The sequence below is a fragment of the Ciconia boyciana genome, chromosome 10 (assembly GCF_034638445.1).
Source record: "Ciconia boyciana chromosome 10, ASM3463844v1, whole genome shotgun sequence".
NCBI lineage: Eukaryota > Metazoa > Chordata > Aves > Ciconiiformes > Ciconiidae > Ciconia > Ciconia boyciana.
Genome location: NC_132943.1, coordinates 10,511,809 through 10,531,556, shown reverse-complemented (window position 1 = coordinate 10,531,556; position 19,748 = coordinate 10,511,809). Strand labels below are relative to the sequence as shown.

The window sequence follows — 19,748 nt, the reverse complement described above, 5'->3', positions numbered from 1 at the left end:
TTATTAGGAGAAAAGGAATTCTGAGTGCTAAATGTCTCGCATTTTGCCACTTGAGCTTCCAATAGGCAGAATCTGACAGAGGTTGTCAAGAAAAGCCTTTTCACAATACTGCTGCAAGTTAAGCCTAAAGCAGCATCTGAACGGACACTGGTAAAAATTGTCAGGGTTGGCAGACACCATGTAACTGCTTCACAAACAACTTTGCATGCTTTGTCTTTATATTGCTCCTTTCTAATTTGTGTCTCACTTTGTTAGTTAATGCTACTTTTAAAATGCCAGCTAAAGAATTACTGAACAACACTTTATTCCTTTAAAAGGCACCCAGACCTAAAAGCAATACAGGAAACAAGCAAATAAAAAAGCCAACTTCTAAATGTTTCAACAATTGTCAGTCCAATTCTGTGAACTTAATAAAGGAATAAAAGAATCTTGTCACAATTTGAATAACTCAGTGTCGTGGATTAGCCTCAGTCGGCACCTAAGCACCACGCAGCCACACCCTCACCCTCCCCCCTCCCAGTGGGATGGGGGAGAGAATTGGAAGAGCAAAAGTAAGAAAACTCGTGGGCTCAGATAAGAACAGTGTAATAATTGGGGAAATAATTATTACTATTATTATTATTATTATTATTAAATTTGTAATGAAAAGGAAAACAACAAGAGATAGAGGAACAAAACCCAGGAAAAAACCCCCAAGTGATGCCACCGCTCACCACCCGCCGACCGATGCCCAGCCGGTCCCTGAGCAGCAATCGCTGCCCCCCAGCCAGCTCCCCCCAGTTTCTACACTGAGCATGACGCCATATGGTATGAAATAGCCCTTTGGCCAGTTTGGCTGTGCCCCCTTCCCAGCTTCTTGTGCACTTGGCAGGGCATGGGAAGCTGAAGCGTCCTTGACTTAGTATAAGCACTACTTAGCAACAACTGAAACATCAGTGTGTTATCAACATTATTCTCATCCTAAATCCAAAACACAGCACTATACCAGCTACTAGGAAGAAAATTCACTCTATCCCAGCCGAAACCAGGACACTCAGCTATTAAAGAAAGACTGCAAACAAACAAAACTCAGACTAACTGCAAGAGTTTCATGTTTAGGGGCCCAGATGGGCCAGGATAGGATCCATTTGTTCCTGCTTCCACAGGAAATGAGGTTGTCTTTTTCTTGTGTGAGGGTACTTCATTTGTGGGTTGTGGACTATGTGTGGGCCACCATTAAAGCAGCCCAGGTGATCTCAAAATCTTCCTTTCCTAGAAGCCGTGTCCCATCCCTCTACTCCTATTTATTATGTGTACATTATGTGCCACATCTGGGTAGTTACATTCCAGTTCACTCATCAAATGCATTGAAATCTCCCACTTCTTCCTCCCATTTGGCTGAAATAACCTAGTCCTATAATACAGAGGCTTGAATAAAGTCTCAAAGGGATTTATTTTTTCTTGATAACTACCCCACTGCTGTCTTGTCCTGTGAATGCAAAGGCTTAGTGCTCCTCAAAGACTGCTATGGCAACACATTACAGTGTCTCAGGAACCAGGGTATACTTTGAAAAAGAGAAGAGAGAATTTTAAAAAATGAGGAGACTTGCAGGTATTCATGTATTCTAAATAACAGAAAAGCAAGTAAATATTTCATGAAACAATAACATAAAAAGAAAGAGACAAAACAAACCAAACCCACACATTTCTTCTTCTAGTGAAACTAGAGGATCTAGTTTACTTTTATGTAGTTACAGCATTACAAGTTACTGTCATGTCAAAGTGCAATAAAAACAATGAAGATCCTTTGTTTCATTCACTGATACTTTTCAATGGCTTCAGAAACTACAGTCTGCATCTTCATCGTTTCTTCTCTCAGTGAGGTATGGCAGTGCATATCCTCAGAAGATTACTGATATCACCAACTATTTCATTGTTTTTAAAATAAGCAAATAAGTATGTGACTAAGGACTTGGAGCAAGATGATGGAATTAACAGTAAATACAAAAAAATGTCATCTTTCCATCTGGATGTTTGGAGCTTTGTGGGCTGAGATGTCTGAGGAATGCAAAACACAAAAGGGTGGAAAATAGTAATCTGCTTATAAGTCTAAGTGTAGAAATCCTTTACATCTTCTTTTGCAACTTTTCTCGCTTTTCCCTGGTGAGCTGAGAATCACCGAGGAAAGGACTTGTGACAGAGATGAGGAATTGCAAAACATATTCCCTAGCCCTTATCACCTTATCAAACACCAGCTGCAAAGCTCACTCTTCTGGTTGCTGACATTGAAATGAATCTCCTCAGACTCAGTCTCGTCACAATTTTATTTTTTTTCTGTCAGTCTGAAAGTTCTTAACTTAGCTTAATCCTCCCTGCATCCTTCTAATTCCTGTCCAAGCTCCTCTTTGTACAGTTGTGCTAAAAAGGCAGCTGTCTTCAGCAGACAGCAGCTACCCAGGCCGGCTTCATTGTAGCTCTCTGTTTTCAAGCACTTTGAAGGACAGCGTGCTGCTTAGGAACAGCTTTGGAGGATGATGATTCATCCAGATGATAACAGGATTTCAACTCATTATGTGAAGTGATGCCGTATTTTTATAACAAATATATAAAATTTAAATGTAGTTTACATTTTTCAGAAGTTTGCTTTTATGTTAGAGACAAGCAGATTATTTTTAGACTGTTATAAAGGGACTACACTTGACTGTTTTGACTCATTTTCCTTTTTTTTGTTTTAGCTATAAAAGTTCTATGAGAACTTATAGAAGATGCAGTTTTATTCCATCCTGCCTTCTCTGCTAGCTCTTTAGTAGAAAACCAGCCTCCTCTATAAAGCATTTTTCATAAAACCAGTTATATAAATCCTGCAATTAATTTGATAAATATCTAGAAAAAATTTCAGCTCAAGGGAGAAACAAACCCTCAAAAGCCCTTTGATAGCTGGTTCTATATTTTTATGATTGAAAATGTGATGGAGAATCTAGATGTCACATAAATGCTAGCTAGTATCAATTTTATTAGTAATAATGACCAAGTCTTTGACAGAGTAATTTCCATTCAAGTATCAGTTTTACATAACCTATGAGGATGTGAACCACTAAGTGCAAGGTTTTCAAACACAAGGGGTAGTCAGCAAAGATCTGTACACCTGCATGAATTAGGTTTGCCACAAAGGTGTATGCATGTGTTAACAGATAAGAGAGGAATGTAAAGATATCAGTGAATACAATTTCTATGGAAAAATGAAGTTGCTTCACGTTTTTGGTTTTTTTAAGCGTCATTTTATGGTTACATTTATGTTCTCAAATTACATTTTGTAGGTATTAGTGTTACTATGTGCCTTCATAAATTCATTCTCAGGTTTCCTAAAAACAATTAGAGAAAGGTGCCGCGCAGAACTTACCTACTACTCGTCTGTTTTCTCTTCCCGTACAGAACGGGTTTTATTATTAGAAGAAGTGACAATATATCAAACACACTTATCCGAAACTTGTAAGGAAGACTCATTAGCTCCTACAAATTCACATGGTCTGTCAACCCCTATGAGTGAACATCTCATTTTAGTTACGCAGAGTAACACATTTACTATTCCTGTGATTCTCAACATTCATAGGGGATTGCAACCACTCGTAGAGGAGCCCAGAAAGCCCTGCACAGCTAAACGTCTTCAGATGACAGCCAAAATAGAGAGAAGTGCTTGGAAGAAGTTTTGGAGCTGTTATACAAGATTTTGCAGGGCCTAGGATTTTCTTGTTTTTAATTCTAATTCTGAACAAGGGGGAAAAAATAGTAGACGGTTATGTTTTTCAGTGTTGTAGCTTACAAAAGTGTTTGGGAAGATGGACTGCTATTGTAGAGTATGCTCAGATATTTTTTTGAAAGGTGAATGCAGTTCTTAAGCTGGATGACACTGATATAACAAAGTGAATGTGTGTCTGGACGGCACCCCGATTTTCCATTTGTCTTCCATTCTCTTAATGGCATCCTTCCACTACCTCTTCTCACAACTCCATATCAAAAGTTTATTGTGGTGGCTAAGAAGAGAAAAAAAAAGGTAATCTCTTCCCCATGTGGCTGTGCAATAAAGATATTTGACACGAGCAACATTATAGTATTTATGACTTTGATGCAAGCCAGCAAATTTTTTAGAAGCAAAAAGCATTCCAGTTCAAGAGGCTGGATTCTTATTGTCATGGCTCAACATCTTCTATAAATCTAGAGCAAACAAAAGCATCGGAAACAGTTGCATGAATTCTCCTGTCAAGCCAAGCAGCTAAAATCCTGAGGAAATGAAGCTAGTAGAGCAAAAGTCAAGAGCAGAGACAGATTTTATTCTGCATGCCTAGCCAGTTGATTCTAGGCTTCTTTCAGCATTGTTACTTTAGTTTGAAAAAAAAACAACCAACCAACCAACCCACCTTTTAAGGCCTAATAACTGGCTCTTTTCTAGTTGTTACATTTTTAGATCTCTGTAAAATCCCTTGTAAGTTTTGGGGGTTGAAGTAACTGGACAACTATCTCCTAAACAGGACAGTGGTAGAACTAAAAACACAAGTCACAGACATGTGCTGTATCCTGTCAGTACCCTGCCTTACTTCACAGTGGGAAGGAATTGGAGACCTCTACTCAAATTTTTTTTGTTTTTAAAATCACATAGTGCTTTTCACCCTTCCTGTGAGAGCTTGATTCCCCTGAGCCTTAGATTACTGGCTTGAAAGCAAATCATTAGAGTACCTAAAGCTTTGGCAGCTTACTTGAGTTATCAACTCATATATGAAACAAAAAGGCTAATTACTGCCAGAATATAAATATACTTATTTACAGCAGACCTAAGTAGATAATATCTTATCCAGTTCTCAAGTATTCTTGCTCCATACTGTCAATAAAAGTGCCCTCTACCTGTGACATTCACCCTGAACAATTTGATGGCAACACTTTCTGCCTAGCCTTGTGCTCATGCGTAACTCAGCAGCATTATGGCATAGGAAACTCACATCATGACAAGATTTTTCACCATTATGAGCAGTAGCTTGGCAGTAGAATTCTCCTTTATGGGCCTGTTCCAAGAACTGTCAAAAAAATCTTCCAGTTCAAGCAGGACAGTTTTGATCACCCCCTTAAGTGGTTTAAAGAGTCCAATTTCTTTGTCAAGGTTCGCAGAGAAAGAAGGCAATTTCTCAAGGCACACAATATTAGTCCCCAACCTATCAGTCACTGTTATGAGACAAGCCTTGAGAGTCTGATGGCTGAGGTCTATTAACTGCTCACAAGATTGATAACAGGGTAAGTTGCAAAGGAAACGTTAGATTTCCAATCAGTTTGACAATCTTTTAAACTTCTTGCAATACCACAGTAGAATAGATGCTGCCTGATACACACAGATATTTCATCAGAAACTCTTTTTCATTTATGATTCCATAAAGAGAAAGGTAACTGCATCTCCACAAGCCAGGAAGCTGAAGCCCTTCTCTTTCAATACCCACTTAATATCAGCTCGGGAACTTATCTTCTGCTTAATCAGGAAATTACAGTGTGAAATAGCAGACTATGTAGTTACTTCAGACTGTACAGCCATTATACATCTATAATGTTTAAGTACCAGTGTTAACTTTTTTTTTTTTAGGGTAAGCTAGTACTACTCTAGAGCAATACCATCCAGTCTTTTCATCTCCTAGATAAGATTATTTCAAAGATTTCTTTGTGTTAGGGTATATAAGAAAATGCAAACCAAAAATACCAGGGAAGATTTGTGCAGACTTGTGACAAAGCCCTACTTTTTAGTTGTCCTTGTGTCAGTCTTTAGAAACAGTGCCTCAACTCTTCCAAAGAAAAAATTGGGTGGAGCTGGAGGTTGTCTAGCTGCTGGGAAAGCAGTCAGCCTTCTGTTCCCAGAATGAGTGACAGAAAAAAGCAGTTCTCTGTGAAGCAGATTTTTGCCTACACAGAGAAGTGGCAAGAACTCTGATGCGCTTTTAAGTCCAGCCAGTTCTGGCGATGCAGCACATGGCCAGACAGGTGGTTACTGTCTGTGCCCATGATCTCAAGCTTTTTTCCTGTTCGAAACGCATACTCCACACTACTTCATTCACACTGCGTGCACCCACATAACCACACTCTGATCTTTTCAGTGGTTTACTGCAGCTTTGCTTACACCTCTTCCCACGTAATTAATTTTGCAGTTCATCTAATGAGTCCCTCAGTCAATTTCACTATAATGCAAGTTAATTCCTAAACTGTTACTGCACAGCTTGCAGGTATAGACAGAACCCTTCAACGGTATCATGCTGTAGATCTCAGAGATAATTCTTAAAATGTGCTATTAATAAACAGACATGAGAGCTATTTTGACATCTATTATTTATAAATATATAAGCAAACGCAGAATCAAAGATTGTAACTCAATGAGCCAGGCATCATGCACTTCGTATTGCTTACCCTTCAGAGCAGATTTTGCTTTTTTCATTGCAACCCTGGAAGCACGAGACATTCAAATCCTAGTAACAAAATTAATTTACTTAAATATTTTGACATATCAGAAGTTCTTAATATCTGACCAATGTTAATTAAGAGTCTTGAAAAGTCCATTAGGGCTAAAAGTCAGCTGTTTCACAAAAAAGGGAAAAAAGGCAACACTCAGTTCTGAATGGTGGAAGCACTAGCAACAGAATGGTCATACTATTTTCCCCCAAAAAATGATCTGGTTTCCCTAAAGGTGAAAAGAAAGTTCACCAATGTTTTTCTGCAATACTTCAATGCACATATCATAGTTTTAAATCTGACATTCTACTTCAAAAGACGTAAGGAACAACAGTCCATTTTATATTGCAATAGCTATGTATGCTTTTCTATTCTAATTGGTCCTGGGTTACATTTTAGATGTAAATTAAAAGCTGGTTTACTGTAATCACATGGGGCCCAGATTTCTGGATTCTGTGACATTTTAGTCTTTCCCTGCATTGACGGATGTACATTTTTTAAATACTATTGCCCACCACCATTGTAGCCTTACAAGAATAGTTATCTACTTCTACAATGGTAGAGATATGAAAACGATACATGTAATATAGTTAGTCTACTTTTGCCTAACTTGTGTATTCTTTTTCTATTTAGTCTCCATGTTTGTTCTGTATGCAATGTGTATTACACCCTCTTCCATTTCAGTCTTTTACATTTCTCCCTGAAAAAATCCTTCTAGTATATTTATACCCCATTTCACTTTTTCCCTTACCGAGTGTCTCCACCCCCTCAAGCCTTTGACTCTGCCCATCACTGATCCAATAAGACTAAAAAGCTATTCACTTTTGTAATTTACAAGTTACAACTGCAAAAATTCTCACTGCATCAAGGTTATGGAGCATTTAAAAAAAAAACAACCACCAATCTGGGATGAGTGCTTCAATTTATGTAATCTGCTTTTCTTAATTTCTTTGTGTATTCATAAGAGAGTACACTAGACATTACCAGATGGGTAAATTCAGATTTAAAGAGAACATGAAGGAAAACCAAACATTTCACCATTTCAACCAAACATGTTACCATTTTATGACAACATTAAAAGAAACAGTATTAAGCATGTCCCAGATGTGGTATAAAAGATTTTTTTTTTTTTTAAATCTTGGGCACTGTACCTGTTATACAGATACCATGACTGAAATTAATCACAAGCTTATACAGCCTTAATTATTCGTAAGTATGTTGTGTTCTAAAGGAATCTTCCTATATTGTTCAGCGTATTTGATGGACAAAGCAGAGTTCTTCAGCACTAAACACCCTTGCAATGATTCATGGGAGCAACATTTTTTTTTGTCTCACACTGTAATGTCCTTGCGTTTACTCCAACAATTTTCAGATGTGTGCATAGAAAAAAGGGCAAATGTAAAGCAAATTCTTCTATAAAAACTAAAAGTATTTTTTTCTTTCTTTAATAAAAACCTGTAGTATTGACTTAAGATAATTATATTCAACGATCTTCTTCCTTACAACAAGCATGGCAAAATTAGCTGGCCATATTCTCCCTTCCTATCTTTAGTCTCCTTTCCAAAGAGTCTTCCTGAACTGAAAGATAAAAGATGTTCCCAGAAACAAAACCATAAAGACCCCTAAAAATGTGAATAGAGCAGTTTAAATTGGAAGTAACTGTCAGATGGTTTTGATCAAGGTAGTCTATTCCAATGCCACAAGCCATTTTAATGAATGTAGGATTAACGAGAAAACTGCCGACTGTCTGATTTCTTGCTAATGTGTTTGAAGATTTTAGCTTTGTGGGCGTTCTTCGATTTCTGGTAACCAAATCCACCACCTCCACCTCTTTTCTGTAGTCTTCTGCCATGGTTGCTGTTCACATCTGGAATTTTATTGGTTAAAGAACTTAAAAAGGAATAATTTGAAATGTTGCATTTTAGGTATTGTAAGAGTTATTAATGTGAGAAAAAAATAACAGCATTAGACAAAACGTTGAGTTGCATAACTACAGATGAAACTACAACTTTGTGCCTGTGGTTCTAAACAGTGCTTTTATTCCTCCAGTTGTCCAACTAAGTTGGACTGCTTCAAATTCCATCCACTGGCAGGTTTGACAGTAATCTAGATAGAGTCTTCTATTTCATGCTCTATTTCAATATTTCATTATTATTAAACTTAGAGCACACACCTTTCAATGAAAACATTCTGCATGGAGAACAGTACTCTAGAACAGGTATGTAATATTCCAGTATCTGCTACCCTGCAGCACAAACATGCACTAAACCATAGATGTTTGTAGGCAAATATCAGAACTGCAAAAATTGCAATTTAACATTTTCTTTGATAAACCATTGTTGGAGCATGATGCATCTATGCAATTAATAGCAAAAAAAAAAATTCAGATTTGAAGTGGCATAGGAATTTCACTAAGTTGCATTTAACATTTATAAAGCAGAAATTCAACTGTGAAACACTGCAGTAAAAGGATACTGAGGTCAACAAACGGAGGAACTTTAAAACCAAATGAAAGGCTGACTTTGGGAAGATCCAAGTTATTGACATTATAGATCTGCTTCAGAGAATGGGAGTCATAAGCTCTAATGTAAGCTTTGTACGCTTCCTGGGCTGACTTGTGAAGGAAGTAGTTCTTCTCAATCAGTTTCTCCAGCTGGTGGGGAAAAAAAGAAAACCAAAACCAAAAGACATATCCAATTATAGCTGTAACAAGTGTATAAATTATATTCAAGTAAATTATTTAGTGTGTGAGTTGCAGTGACATTCACTATTCACTTCAGCAAAATTGCCCTGTGATGGTAGAGTGCACACACATATATCAGTGCTTTTATAAAAAGAGGGACAAAAAAGCCTGAAGCTGAATTACAGTACAAAGCCTCAGCAATATGAAAACGTACAGAAATCTGAAATTGGGTTGTCCCAAACAAGTTAATCAAGAAGGCGTATACAACTGCAGCCATACCATGAAACTATGTGTACTGACAATTAATGGACAACAACAATATACTTTTAAGTCAGTCATCTAGACTGTACCATTCCATGTAATTCTATATGTAGTCTTATCTATTATGGTGCAAATGCATTGTAAAATAAGCAGTATTAATTCTAAGACAAAAATGCAGATGCACTAGTGTAGACTGAGAGATTTTATTTGTTGTGGGCTACGTTCCCAATACTCTTTAGATCCAAGTGTTTCATTAAATGTTTAACGTACATTAATTCAGCATACTAAAAATAAGTTACATCAGACATCATTACTTAATTATTCTGAACTAGGAACCTCGTTCTGTAAGGACTGTCTTCGCTACTTCTTGTACTTGCTGTTTCAAATTTAAGTTACTGCAAAGCTTTACAGAGCTCTTATCAAAAGAATGATTCACAGAACCAAACAACAATAGAAATTCACATCTACAGAACTACCTATGCTATTCTGTTCAACTTTGTGCTCCATGGCTGTTTTTGTAGCACTGGAGCACAGAACAGGTTTAGCTGATGCTGGGCTTTATTAACACCAGCTAGTTAAAAATACACGTGGAGTATATACTAACATTTCTAAGTGTTGGTACCGGATCTCTTTCTGCACACCGAGGTCTGAGTAAATCATCTCCTAAGACATATGTTACTCGCAATTAATCTGAACATACGTAACTATTTAATAAAAGCTACTGAAACCCTATTTGCTGTGCTAGACAAGAACATTCTGTTCGAAAGTTGAAAGCAGTTTTACATCACTGTGGTTTTGTGATGTAATGCGAAAAAACAATTCTTACAAGCAAATTCATACCATATAATGATGACAATTTAGTACTAGATATGAAAATTCATCTTTAATTTTATTGCTTTACTGTCATCGAGGGACAATATGGCAGGAGGATTTACTGCACAGTACTCACCTACAGGAACTTTCCCAAACAAGCATACATATTTTTAAACTGCAGTCGTTATAGACTAACATTCTCCATGTAAATTATTATACAGATATTCAGTGTAGCTGTAGTATGAAGTAATTTCATACCTGAGACTGGATGTCTGAAATTTTTGACCAGGAAAATTCAAATTCACTTAGTGGTACCTTAAAAAAAAAAAAAAATCAAAATTATTTATACTGTGTAAACAGTGAATGTGTTTAAGACCCAAGACAAATAGAAAAAGACCTGCTACATAAGAGAAGATTTTTTTTATTTTTTTAATACCACAGCTGTATCTGTAAAGAGCTTTTACATCAATATGCCAGTATTATCACTTCCTTTAAGCTAGGGTAATAAAGATGCTCAGTATGACACTTTTACCACTTAAGCTATACCACCTCAGTTACAAGTGTGGAGCGTAAGCAAGCTCATAAGGAGAGCAACCAAGAAACTATGTGCAGTTCTATCATATGAAAACGATTACATTTAGAAGAAGGCTATGCTTCTTTTGGAACTGAACAAAATGCAATTGACTCTTTGAAAAGCAAAAATAAAAACTGCACAAGCAACATCCGGGTTTTAATTTCCTCTGGATGGTCAAGCTCCCAGTATGCTTCCACAGAGAGATCATAAGAAATTGATTTATTTTTTAATAACACAAGTTGCACAGTTGCAAAGCAACTATAAATACACTCAGTATTTACCTTTGTGCTGCTGACTTTAAAGTCAGATGTTCAGTTAAATATTTTCTAAGCAACAGAATGTTTTTTTGCTTAAAAAATTTAAATTGTTTGATTAATCATTACAGTTTTTGCCTTTAAAAACCTGTTGCACCATAAAAAAAAATAAAAAAAAATCTAGACATAAAGTTTACCCTGGCTTGCTTTAGGTAACGAAGAAAGCCCAGTTCTTCTGGTCGTAAAATGAGCAGAGCGTGTCCTCTGCCATTTATGCCTCTGGCAGTTCTACCAACACGATGAATATATTCCTTTTGGAAAGAGTAAGAAACAGCAAGTCCAATCAGTCTTTCAAACATATAATAATCAGCTTCACAAAAAACCCCCAAATTTAAGATTAATATAGTGTAATGCATCAGGCGTTATTTTTTAAGACTTTTTCTTAGCACTGACACATGGACGAGGGAAACTAAGTGCTGAAGACGCAAAGCATAATTAGGCTGAGACAGAACCCCTGACTAGAAGTATTTTACCTTTTACTGAAGAAAAAATCTTAGTCTGCTGTAAATGAAAATTAAACTTTGCTTTTGGTATATTTGCTCTGTATATTTATCAAAACTTCTGAGTTTTTTGAGTTTTGCTTGTTTACACTGGACATTTATTCCAATAAGAATACTGACTTTTAAATAAAAAACAAATTTCCACTGGTAAAGCTGTTAGGAGACTCAGGGATGCATATATAAACTCATACTCCTCCTGAGAAGTGTTTTGTTGTTTAGCTGATTAGATTTTAAATTAATTTAACAGCACAATAAATAATGTTTTAAAAAGCAACTCTTAAAAAGGTAATGAAGGTCTCAGCTAGGCGCAGCATTTCCTAGGAGCTGGTGAAGGGAAGTGGAAGAAATCAGTGGCTAGATATGAACATGGCTGAATCCTGACCTCTGTCAAGCAGCGGTTTCAGCTTTTCTCTGCAACTATGTTTGTAGCTAGGATTTGATTTGTTGCTGTGAAGCTTCTTTATTTCCTTAACTTACTTTTGGATCATCTGGAGGGTCATACTGGACAATCCAGTCAACTTCAGGAATATCCAATCCTCTGGCAGCTACATCGGTGCACAACAGTATTCCAGATTCTGCATTACAGAACTGGAAAAATGTCGTAGTACGTTTGGTTTGTTTCTGCTTGCCCTAAAACGAAACAAACACATTAAGGATGAAATATCAACTAATACAAAAAAATAAAACCCCCAAACAAACCAACAAAAAAATCTGCCAGCTTGTAAGCTTAAATCTAATTTCCCATTTCACATATTATATCACTGCTAAAATATAAAATAATTTGGGGGATCTTTCCATGTTATGGACTTTTACAGACCAAGCAGGACTATTTCACAGTGAAGAAACAATGCTACCACAGTGAACTGCACAGGGCTACATGAAATGGTATCTCTCAGAGGTTACACTGTAACTTCCAAAGCATTAAAAATTTGGTTGCATAAGCATTCCTTTCAGGAGGGCTGCATAAGTGCCTGAAGTTCAGAAAAAGGACATTTGCAAGTCTAGCAATATGTTAGATACAAGTATATTTTTAAATTTATTTTTTAGACCTGTAGTGTAACAGTTATATTGAAGTATAGCAAAAAAAAAAATCCCCAAAAGAAAAAAATAAAAAAGGACATTTGTGGTCAGTTATAACTATTTCATAAACTTTCAGTCAAATCCTTCTCCTGAGCTATGCATTTTGTGGTTTTGATAAAAATCTTAAGAATTGGCATAGTAAAACCAAACATCACCCCGTCCTTAGAAAAAACACCCAACACTCCAGGGATCAGAGTGTTTGGATTCCTCTGATGATAGCTTTGCTCCACAAATTTGAGTTTTAGTGCTTATGAAAGGCAAGCCCTTGGAAGAAAACAGAAAGCTTTCTAAACACAGAGCATAAATTAGTATCAGTGTTCAACCCTGGTTTGGAAAATAGCAAGATTAACAATGTTGAAGTGTTGTTATTACATAGTCTTTCCTTATCTCTTTCCTCTACAGACTAATCAAGATCATCACCAGTTTTGTGAGCAAGGTATCTGTTTATTAGACACTGGCCTGAAATAAACAAGGCAAATGTAAGGTCAGTAACAACTTACAGGACTATCAGATTAATTAATCAATGAATAAAATACTTACATGAATGGCCAAAACAGGCAGATCAATATAGTTCAGTAATTCATAGTGGTACTTCACTGACATACATGAAGAAAAAAATACCATTAGTTTCTTCTTCCGGTTCTTCTTGAGAAATGTGAAGAGCAAAAGGAATCTTTTTTCAGATGGACACACTACATATCCCTGGAAAATTTTTAAATATTGTTAAGTAATGTAGTATGGAACAAACTTTTGTTTCCGCAGTACAATTAAATCAGGGAAGTGTTATGTTGTGAAACATAACGGCCAAATAGTTAATTTTTCCAGCTATACTGGGCCAAACCATTTGATTTATTGTCTGTCCCTCACCTTGGTATATGAAACTCCTAAAGATGATCAACTTGGCAAGAAACTTACTGTACTAACTTGAAACATGAAGAAGTAATTTTTAGTTAATTCTCCAAACTAATGTAAGTTCAGTGAAAAGTAATTAGTTTATACAATAAAAACTCATTTCAAGAACTTTGAATTACTGACATTAGGCATGAAAAAAACCGCATAGGGCTCTTAACTTTTTTTATGATTTCAAGAATTTTATTTTACAGAATTCTTGCTACTGGTTTACTCTTTTAAGGTAATACATAGCTATTGGTAATTTTATAAGAACACCCACCACGTCAACTGCACAAACACAGAAACTGCTGTGCAACTCCATTTAGCTATTATCTGAAGCAGCAACAATGAACTATATCTGGAGCATATATATATATCTCTAGTCAGTAAGGTGCAAAATACAGCTAGAAAGACAACTGGAGCTTAGGTATGTAATATAGATAGGACTGGACAAGTGTAATAACTATATTACTATTTCACGATGTTTTATGTCATGTGTCCTGCAAACATTGACTAGATGCATGTAACTTACTACAGTTAGCAGACTGAATAAAGCCCTTTAGGCAACTGAAAGTTTTTGCCCATCAGGATAGTAAACACCCCTTAAGACAGTGTTTGCACAACCTAGTTAAAAACACATAGGACTTAGTATGTTCACAGATCATACCCTTTTTGATAACATTTGTGTTTTACCTGTTCAAGACCATCTACTGTTGCTGTCTCCTTGTTATCATCAACCCCAACATATAGTGGCTCTTTCTTCAGAGAGATCTTTGCCAGATCTTCAACCTTTCTGGTTTGTGTAGCAGAAAAAAGCATTGTCTGTCTGCGCTCTGAAAAAGTATTTTGAAAGACAGCCTCATTTTTTAAAGGAGAATTCAAATAGCAAGTTCATAAAATCTTTTTTCAATTAAATTCTAATTCAAACATACTGCTACTGACAAAGACAGGTGTAGTTGTATTATGTATTGTACAGGATGTTTACTTAGGCTGCCCCTACCCCCAAAATCCTAACAGCTATCAAAACACAATATTCTCTCTCTCTGGGAAAATGTTAATCATCATCTGCACTCCAATTTAGACACAAAACAATGATTTAAGTAGAGACAAACCTTGTAATTCTAACTATAAATGGATTTCATTCCCATGAATATTAAAATGTTTTTGTTTTAAAAAAAAAAGTATCATGCTAGAGATTGTGCAAGACAAAACTTACCAAAACTACAGTGCATTGTTACTGTTTGTCTCGCAAAATCAGTCTAGAACATACACTTTTGTGCATGCTATTTAGTCACGTGGCAGTACATCTGTACTGAGCCTCAGTGACTTCAATGGTCTTAGAGCAGGTGTAGGAAGTCTCCTGCCTGCCTATCACCTCTCAGCTCAAATATACATCCTGATCTTGTAACATTTCCTTGTTACACGAGTATGTGGAAAATGCAGACTTAGCCTGTTCCACTTCACAACTGCAAGGACAGTAGCAATCGTTCTTGCCAAACAACTGGTGCCACCATTTTTTTTTCCCCCCCCTATTTTGAAGTGTCTGTTTTAAAATACAATTTCCTTCCTAACGGGACAAAACCAAATTAAACTCGTGCAAAGTAAAAATTTCTTTTATCTATCATTTTCCACGTCACGAAGAACATGTCATTTTCTCACTCCTCCTTCCCTTTCCGTTTTTAGCACTGTTCATTAACATTCTTCCCAGTATGTTATTTATTAGATTTATATATCTGCATTTTAAACATGCAGATCGGAATTTTATTATTTAAGATGTGGAACCTCAAAATATTTATCACTGATTTTTTATATGATATTTCCATGGGGTTTTTTTCTGCATTTTGAAAGTTAAATGGACTGCCTTGTTGACTCTGAGAATGTGTTTAATACAACAATTACAAGGCATAACTAAATGAAAAATGAGGAAAAGAAAATTTTAAGGTAAATACTTAAACTTCCTTAAGATACTGTTCTTGGAGGTATGAAGAAAACGCGAACTGCAAGTCAGAAGAGCTCTTCCCTTATATTTAAGCCTTATTAGGAAATAATGAATTGTAGGAAATAAACAGGCAGAGGAAGATGAATGAGAGAACACAGATGTTAAACTAAAAGGATCTTATACAACAAGAATTATATCCCTAAAGTGCATATGAAAACTCTGTCCTTCAGATAAATGATGTTAAATAAAGTAATATATACTAGCTATCAGAAAGAAAGGACAGAGTAAGACAATCGCTCTGAAGTGCATTTACAGAACTATAAAAATTAATGACTTCTCTCATAATAATTGAGTCATAAAGAAGACATAATGTTAGTCAAGTGATTTCCAGGAAAGACAGTTTTTTTTTTTCTTACTTGGTAGAAGTTTTATGATCTGTTTCATTTCTTCTTCAAATCCAACCTCCAAGATACGATCCGCCTCATCAATTACCAAACACTGCAAGTTCTTATACATGAAACCCGGAGTGTTCTAGAAGATTAACAAATTCAGAGTCAGACAAGGATGGGAGTTTTATTATGTTTTAATAACGCAGATTAGACATCAATATTTTATCTACCTGCATATGATCCAGCAGTCTTCCTGGTGTTGCTACAATGATGTTGATTCCATTTCCAAGTTTCTGTGCTTCTGCTGATCTGTTACTGCCCCCCATTATCAGACCATAGGTGTGAACATGATGATTCATAAGTTCTTTAAGAACTCCATAGGTTTGCATAGCAAGCTCTCGAGTAGGAGAAAGAATAATAACACCCGTTCCTAAAAAATACATCAATCAGACAAGAATAAGTTACAACTTGTCCAATCCCCCTCCTAGCCACGTCCCTAAATGGCTGCGACACAGTAAAATTCAGCTGTGAAATGAAGAGCCTTACCATTTCTAGGCATGAATTTTAGCTTGTAGATGAGCTCTACTGCAGGAATAAGAAACGCAAGTGTTTTGCCACTGCCCGTTTTTGCAGCTGCTAAAATATCCCTGTATACAGCAAAGTTAGAAAAAGTATTTAGTTGATCATACAGAGAAAAGAACAGTCGTATTTTGAACAATGTTGACAATGTAAAAACATAGCATGGCTTAAAGGAAACCAGTAGAGTTGCTATCAAAAGCTCGGTGGTAGATGCGGTCCACAGTAATTGGTCGCTATGTCTTTAGTGACAGTGTAAGACAGTGTCTTTGAGACACACTGACAAGACTAGTGAAAACAGACTTCCCTGCTTTAAAAGCCAAACGCAAAGCAGTTTCCATGAGGTTACCCTAAGTATTTGTTCACACGCAACCCAGATATACTTTGTTAATTTGTATTAATGTCCATAAACAAAATATATAAAATGTGAGAACATATTTTAAAAAAACCCCACCAGTTTAGCTGCAGAAAGTCACATTTCATGTATTTAGATTGCTAGCAAAACGTACACAACATTTGGGGTCAATATAGTGATTAAAAAGTTGTATGTCTTACCTGCCTTCCAGAAGTGGCTTAATACTTTTATGCTGAATTTCAGTCATGTGTGTAAACCCCATGTCATTTATGCCTTTCAATGTATTCTCACTGACAACACCAGCCAGGGAAGCAAAAGAATTGTCTTCAAAAGCACCTGAAGTGAGGGGGGGAAATAAAAAATATTCAAAGTTATTTCTTCAATTCCATCTGTCCTCTGAGATTACCCAGTTAAAAGTGACCTAGATTAAAAAAATCAAAGCAAAGGACTTCTTCTTAGTCCTTTCTACCATGAAATCTGAAGACATTGACAAAACACTCTGTATTAATGTGTTCCTAAGAATACTACACTGAGCTGTTAAAAATGAACATGAATGCACTGCTTCTCCTGCCAAATTTACTAGTCATACACCTCCATCTTGCTCTTCATTGACTTCTTCCTCTACAGTTAAACACGTGTGTATCTATGTTTTAAAACAGATTTTCACTAGTAATTTTCAGACTAACAGGAGTGTGTATACAATGCAAATTTCAAAGAACAGTAACCGAGTAATAGCTGTACAGTTGCCAGTGTCATATCACCTGTATTCAAACACCTGACTTATAAAGCTAATTTGAAAACTGCAACTTGCTCTGGAATAAAGCGTTAGACCATGGCTTTTTGCACATGGATGAGAAAGAGGACACAAGGTACCTGTTACACCTAGTGGTAAACTGGGCACTTCATCCTCCTCCCCCTCTTCCTCTTCCACTTCTTTCTCTCCAGAATCTTGCTTATCTTCATCTTCTACCTCCACAGATTCATCTTCTTCAGTTTTTGCTTTTTTAGTTTCTGTATCTAGAGCGTTATTTTACAGAAGATAAGTCAGTTAGAGATACGAAGGACACATTCATCATTAAAAGTTGTTCCAGAGTGAATTTCTTTAGTCTGCAAACCACTTGCATTTTGCAGTAATGTAATGCTTTTGTAATGCTTTTTTCGGGGGGTGGGGGGTGGGGTGGGCAGGAGAAGGGGAGGCAAGGTTTCTATGGAAATTTCTGAGGCAGAGAGCAAGAAATTCAGAAGTTCCTTGCACACAATCCACTTTGCACAGTAAAATAGTGAAGCTTAATGTATGCTATACAAAATTTTCTGTGGAAACGTGGAATAAGTTACAAAATTCTTTCCTGTCTGTAATGCAGACATGAAGTTTCCAACACGGTTTGTGCTCAGGCCATGTGAAATGTAATGTCTGTTCTTTTTTAAGTACCTGAATCCTCAGAGAACTGCATGAAAACACCTCTTTATTTGCATAACCATGAGAAGTGTCACAAAGATCAAACATATAAAAGTTTCAAATATATATATACGTGTGCTTATATATGTATAAAAATCTAGCAATACTTGCAGGATGCAATTTTTGGGGCTAGTTTCCCAGTATACTTTAGTTTCATAATATACAGATGTTGCCAAAGGCTCGATGCGTTGCTAAAAAGACATACAGGCTGGACATGCAAGCACAGAAAGCATCCATCAGTCAAAGCTCTGCTTTGAAAGACAGTATATATATTTGCATAATAAGCAAGCAAAACATCCAAACTTAATGTTACAAAGCGGAATCCTATACAGCAATTAAATTGGTTGCTACTGGTTCAGTACATATTAGAGTTCAAATGTTACAGCTGGAATAAGAAAACAGGTAACAGTGAAGACCTCCAGGGCCTTAAAACGCACACCAGACCAACACATGGTACCTGTCACAGTTCAGCCGACAAACCCTCTGTGCCGGGCGGAAAACGACAGCAGGCGCTTTTTGGGGTTTCCGAGAACACCTCGGCCTTGGGAGACACACCGTATTTGTTAAGATAACGTACCATCTTCCACGTTAGCCGCCGCTTTCCTCTTTTTCTTCTTCCTCTTCTTCTCCCCGCCGCGGGGGCCGGCAGCCTCCTCAGCCTCCGCGCCCTCCGAGGCCGCCGCCGCTTCTACCTCAGGGGCCGCCGCCGCCGCCTCCTCCACCTCCTCCTCCGGGGGGCCCTGCGACGCCGCCTCGCCAGGCGGAGGCACTGCACAGCGCGGAGACACGATTCGGAGAGAGAGGGGAAAAAAACCAAAGTCAGCGACGGCTCCGCAAGCGCTCAGCCGAGGAGAGGCTCCGCAGAGCGGCCCGCCCGGCCCCGGCCCCGCCGTACCTGCCCCCTCGGCCGCCCGCAGCTTCAGGTTGCGCTGCCGCAGCTTCAGGTTGCGCTTGTGGATCTTCCTGCGGAGCAGCCGCATGGGCAAGTTGCCCGCGGCCACCGACACCGACATCTCCGCCGCCTCCCTCCGCTCACCCGGCCACACGTGGGGACGGCGGCGCGGCGCATCCGGGCCCCGCCGGAACCCCCCCCCCGGCCGCCCGCGAGGCCTGACGGGCGGCCCGCAGCGGCCTCCGGCGGCCCGGCGGAGACAGCGCCGCGGAGCCGGGCGCCACCCGCGCCTCGCCGGGAGGAGGCGTCTGGGGCCCCGGCCCTGGCGGGGGCGTCCCCGGACACGGCTGGGAGACCGGGCCGTGTGTCCTGCCGCGGGCCGTCGTCCCCCCCCGCCCGTCCCCTGTAGCTCAGCGAGTGAGGGCGGAAAAGGCCCAGTTTTACCCTGAGGAAGGGAGTCGCCATCTCCGCCACGGACACGCCCTGCCCCACGGTACCCGTTTGCCCGGTGGTGTTGCCTCCTCCACTCGTGGTTACGGGTGTTTAACTCCAACGGGAGAAAGAAACGCTCC

The 19,748-nt window shown here is 38.1% G+C and overlaps 1 protein-coding gene across 1 annotated transcript; it reads right to left on the bottom strand.

Annotated features, from left to right (window-relative positions):
• Positions 1-6,299: 6,299 nt before the first annotated feature.
• On the bottom strand, positions 6,300-19,396 carry DDX18 (DEAD-box helicase 18). The gene is made up of 14 exons (XM_072874644.1): positions 19,180-19,396; positions 18,862-19,053; positions 17,702-17,845; positions 17,029-17,164; positions 16,444-16,544; positions 16,128-16,327; positions 15,925-16,039; positions 14,263-14,402; positions 13,219-13,380; positions 12,076-12,228; positions 11,236-11,349; positions 10,469-10,525; positions 8,929-9,106; positions 6,300-8,320 (listed from the first exon to the last, which is right to left on the bottom strand). The coding sequence occupies exons 1-14, from the start codon at positions 19,295-19,297 to the stop codon at positions 8,178-8,180; spliced, it is 1,953 nt and encodes a 650-aa protein (XP_072730745.1). The 5' UTR covers positions 19,298-19,396; the 3' UTR covers positions 6,300-8,177.
• Between the last annotated feature and the right edge of the window lie 352 nt (positions 19,397-19,748).

Bases quoted from the DNA above. Each gene is read 5' to 3' on its own strand.
- DDX18 (XM_072874644.1), bottom strand. From the start codon at position 19,297: ATGTCGGTGTCGGTGGCCGCGGGCAACTTGCCCATGCGGCTGCTCCGC. The intron at 16,328-16,443 runs GTAAGGCTCTTC...TGTATTTTTTAG, and splicing joins AAAATTCATGCCTAGAAATG to GAACGGGTGTTATTATTCTT. The intron at 10,526-11,235 runs GTAAACTTTATG...TTTTTTTTTAAG, and splicing joins GTTACCTAAAGCAAGCCAGG to GTACCACTAAGTGAATTTGA.